Source organism: Pteropus alecto, unplaced genomic scaffold (genome assembly GCF_000325575.1).
Source record: "Pteropus alecto unplaced genomic scaffold, ASM32557v1 scaffold139, whole genome shotgun sequence".
Classification (NCBI taxonomy): Eukaryota; Metazoa; Chordata; class Mammalia; order Chiroptera; family Pteropodidae; genus Pteropus; species Pteropus alecto.
Genome location: NW_006443567.1, coordinates 2769781 through 2774339, shown reverse-complemented (window position 1 = coordinate 2774339; position 4559 = coordinate 2769781). Strand labels below are relative to the sequence as shown.

The window sequence follows — 4559 nt, the reverse complement described above, 5'->3', positions numbered from 1 at the left end:
GCAGCTAAAATTTTAATTTGATTCATTAATAAGCTAAATAATCCAAGGCACACTGATTGCATTTGGTTACAAAGTAGATGGAAAAAAATCATAAATTTCATTTCCAAAAGTATTCAGAGATGAGAATTTTTCCAGTATAATATCTTATACATTGAATACATAATTTCAAAGAGTACCATAATTAAAAAAAATTAATGAAAGAAAAAAAATAATATGTGATGTTGATTCTTTGCACATCCAAAGGAATTAAGCTAAAAACGATATCCGCATCACTTGGGCTGAGCGTCTTTGAGCAGTACTTTTATCGAATGGGCTGAGGAGCAGGCAGGAGAGAGCAACTCGCCATTTAACACAGTAGCTTCATCAAAATAGAAGAGCCATCTCCGACACGGGCCTCTATGAGGGAAGCAGCACCCATTATTTCTGACTTTTTGATTGGTAAAGTGAGGCTAAATGAGCAATTCATTGCAACTTGTTTTTCTTTTTTGGGGGGACGGGGTTCTTTCTTTCTTTTTTTTTTTGGTATGTTCTGATTTGTTCTTTTGTATATTTTCCTTAGTAGTACACCTCAGTGAATTATTGGGAGAAGAAAACTAATAGGTTTTTCTATATTCCCATCCTCTATGATTAAAGCATTAATCAGTTTTGCATATTTGCTTTATTTTCTGACCCCATAGTTGGGAAAATGCTTACTGAAGTTTCTGTCAGTTCTTGATAATCCCCTCATAGAGCATCTACAGCAAATGTTTGAATCCAAATTGGCTTCCCCTGACTTTTCACGCACACTTGAACAACTATTACCCTCAGACTATATTAATTAAGGACATGGAAGTTATTTTTATTATTAATCTAAATCGGCAATTCTCATAGTTTGGGAAGCAGACATTTGGAGGTTTCTGACACCCTTCCAAAGGTCTGCAAGGTCAAACCTGCATGACGACACAGACCTTTTCGCTCTCATCCTCTCACAAGTATGGAGTGGTATTTTCTAGAGGCTGCCTGATGTGTTATAGCACGAAAGACTGAATGCAACAGCAGGTTAAAGAGACTTGCAAAAATATGTAAAATGCCACATTTCCCACTAAATGTTTTGTTTTGAAAATGTAAATTATAATAAAAATGTTATTTATATGAATATAATGGGTTAATTAATATTTTAAAAGCATGAATAGTTTTTATATTCCTCAGTTTTAATTTAGAATATGGTAAATATCAATAGATGCAAATGAGAGCTCTTTGTAATTCTCGAGAATTTTTAATAACATTGAGGGTTCCTGCTTTAAATGTTTGAGCATTGCCAGTCTAGACAACTACCTCTGGATAAACCTCGTACCTGTTCTGAGCCTCAGTTTCCTCCTCTGTCAATTGAAGATAATAAAGCCTACCTTTCCTCTCACTAACACTATGAATGTTAAATGTAAAATCATATTGTAAACTATAAACTTCCCTATAACTATGTTTATGTATTATTAATAGAAAGAACATTCTGTTACTTTCTTAAAGAAAGCATTCGAGTTGATTCTCTGCAGCTTTGTGGTTATCCATGCCATGATTTCCTCACCCCAATATTAGAACTGCCAAATCAATTTTGTTCCTCTGAAAGGCACAAAGGAGCAGTCCACTACAAAGCATCATTCCCACCATCCAAGCTGATCTGATGACTTCAGAAAATTGGAGATACATACATCTTCAACAGTCCTCACTCCCCTCTAATAACCCCCTAAGACCTTAACAACATTGCAAATGATTTCTTCTATAAAACACTTATAAAGCAACCTCTTTTAGTTTTATGGGATGACCCCTTGCTCTAATATGCTGAGATTTGGTATCGTTAGCACATTTTTTTGATAGCCCACTAAAATATATTTCCCAGATGTTATTAAAGAGTTTTTAATGTATAATGTTCATTGCCTATAGTTTCCAATCTGGAACCTAAACTTGTTAAAGTGTATTTGACCCTCCTTTATTCTTTGATTTTATCTCAACATGCCTCAATTGAAAACACAGTGGTAGAGCTGAATTAAAGATAAAACTGGTCAATGTATAGAGACTTGGAATGACTAGCTATTCATCTCATCAACTTCAGGAAAAAAACTCCATGTATAGCTCAAATAAGTTTTACTTACAGAAAGAAATGCTTACTGAATGTTCATAATAAGTTTCAAATCTTTTGGCCATGGAATACACCTAATGACTTCAAGGATACTGACAAAAGATTGTCCCTCCATACTTCATCTATTTTATCAGTAAAATTGCCTCAAGAGTTTCTATTCATCTATTTTAATATGCTATTACTAACCATTGGGGGTCTTTCTTCTTCTTCATTGTTAACACAGGAAGAGTAGAAATAGTTGTTTGACCATTCCACAGTCCTTTCAGTCCAAACTATAAGAAAAACATGGAGGGTAGCAGTTACTTAATGGTGCTAGTCTACCACAAGGAGAGAAGTAAAATGAACTGGAGTAATCAAGGCTACAACTTTCAGTGGTCCAAGAATAATAACTTACTATAATAAAACCTCCAATTAGATGGTACTATTTTAGAATTGTTGATATTTTAGAAAGGGGCCGGAATGTCATATACTTCTTTAACTTTTTAAGATAGTTTCAAGTTGGGGTTGGTGGGAGAGTTACTAAAAATAATAAGAAGTTAAATAACATTCCAGGGAATATTTACTCCTTCTTACAGAAAATGATCTCTTCTAAAAACTTTTTCTATGGCATTTTATTGGTCCATTCGGCTAGCACTTATAACATTCTATCTAGTAATATTATTATTTTCGACTTGTCTTAGCTCCCTTACTAGGCAAAGGCCATGTGTTATACACTGTATGTCTCATAAGAGCCTTTCAAGTAAGAGGTGCTTAATTAATAAAATATATTGAACTGATACAAATTAAGCAATCCACTGTAGGGCAGAGAATGAACAGAATCTCAATTTGGCCATACTAAACACTAAACTATTCATGTGACCTTGGAAAAATCTGTCAACTTTCTTTGACTTGGTTTCCTCATTTGTCAGATAAAGGCATTGGTACTATGCTCCCTCTTGACTGCTCTGGGGGCCACAGTAAAATTGCTTCCTGAATTATCTTTCTATCCTTATAGCTTTGTGAGAATGGCAGCTGAGTCTATCTTAATTAGACTGTATGCCCAGAGCTTTACACAATTCCTGGCACACAGGCAAGGAATTTATATTTGTTGAATGAAACAAACTGTTTGAAATCAGCTTGAGTGACACAATTTGCACTAAAAAACCATTCTAGTTGGAAATGATTCTTTTCTATTAATTAAACCTATAGTGAATGAAGTGTGCATTCCTCAAAGCCAAGTATCTGTGTTTTATTCAACTCTGTATCCTGTGTAGCAGGGGTTCCCAAACTTGAAAATGCATCAGAAAGACTCACATGGAGAACTTATTAAATCACAACTGGCTGGGTCTCATTCCCACAGTTTCTGATTCAGAAGGTCCAGGGCGGAGCCAGAGATTTTACCTTCCTTACAAGTTCCCAGGTGATGCGGAGGCTACTGGTCCAGGGAATGCACTTTGACAACCACTGCTCTGCAGTGCCCACCAGTGTCTTACATGTGCAAGACACATGAGCCTTATAAAAATGGGTTAATTTTGTTTTCTTTATACACGGATAATAGATGGGTAACTTTTCAAAATTAACAATGGGAGAAAATAATTTACATAGCCATGAATCTTAACTTCGGATGACCATGACACATACCTGCAGTTGCTCCTGCCTGAGCTGACGCGATTGCCTCACCGACCTCTACCACATTGCTGGTGTGCACCGATTCAGTTTCCTCGGGGACTATAAAAGCTCCCTGATGTATTCTGAAATAGTAAATATGTACATACATAAAAATAAGTGAGCTTTTGTATAGTCTAAGAGTAATGAGAAATTAAAAATGGTATTTCTTCCACTGACACCATGTATTAAGAACATTCTCTGAGAATCCATTCAAACAGAGCTGACTTCCCCATTATTTAAGTCTGTGTGACAACAGTTCATAAAATACAAAAGCTTAAATATTAGGATTTGAGCCAGCAGGATCTCTCTTTAATATGTACGGGAAAAAAATTACTCTCTCTTTACCCAAGGCAGGTATAGTGTTTAAAATCTTCATAGTATTTTATATTGTATATTTGAGATTTGCTAAGAGGTAGATCTTAAGAGTTCTCACCACACACACAGAAAAGGATAACAATGCCAGGTGATGGATATGTTAATTAGCTTGACTGTGGTGAATACTGCACAGTGTATGTGTATATTAAATCACCAAGTTGTGCTCTTTAAATATATACAACTTTGTCAACTATAACTTAATATTGGAAAAAATATAAACAACATATAAAACTGAAAGCAACAAATAAACAAGACAAACAAAAACTCATAGACTCAGACAACAGTTTAGTGGTTATTAGAGAGAAAGAGTGGGGAAAAGATGTAGATAAGAGTAAAGGGGGTCAAATATAAGGTGAAGGAAAAAATTTACCTTTCGGTGGTGAACACACAATGCGATATACATATGACATTTTATTGAATTGTT

General features: G+C 35.0%; 1 protein-coding gene across 1 annotated transcript in view; it reads right to left on the bottom strand.

The window, feature by feature from the left end:
* Positions 1–363: 363 nt before the first annotated feature.
* MCF2 (MCF.2 cell line derived transforming sequence) overlaps positions 364–4559 on the bottom strand; it is a 60172-nt gene continuing 55976 nt past the window's right edge. The window contains exons 26-28 of the mRNA XM_006924203.1: positions 3734–3843; positions 2300–2385; positions 364–396 (exon numbers count right to left, since the gene is read on the bottom strand). Of these exons, the coding sequence (XP_006924265.1) occupies positions 364–396; positions 2300–2385; positions 3734–3843 (229 nt within the window). The remainder of the gene's footprint in view (positions 397–2299; positions 2386–3733; positions 3844–4559) is intronic.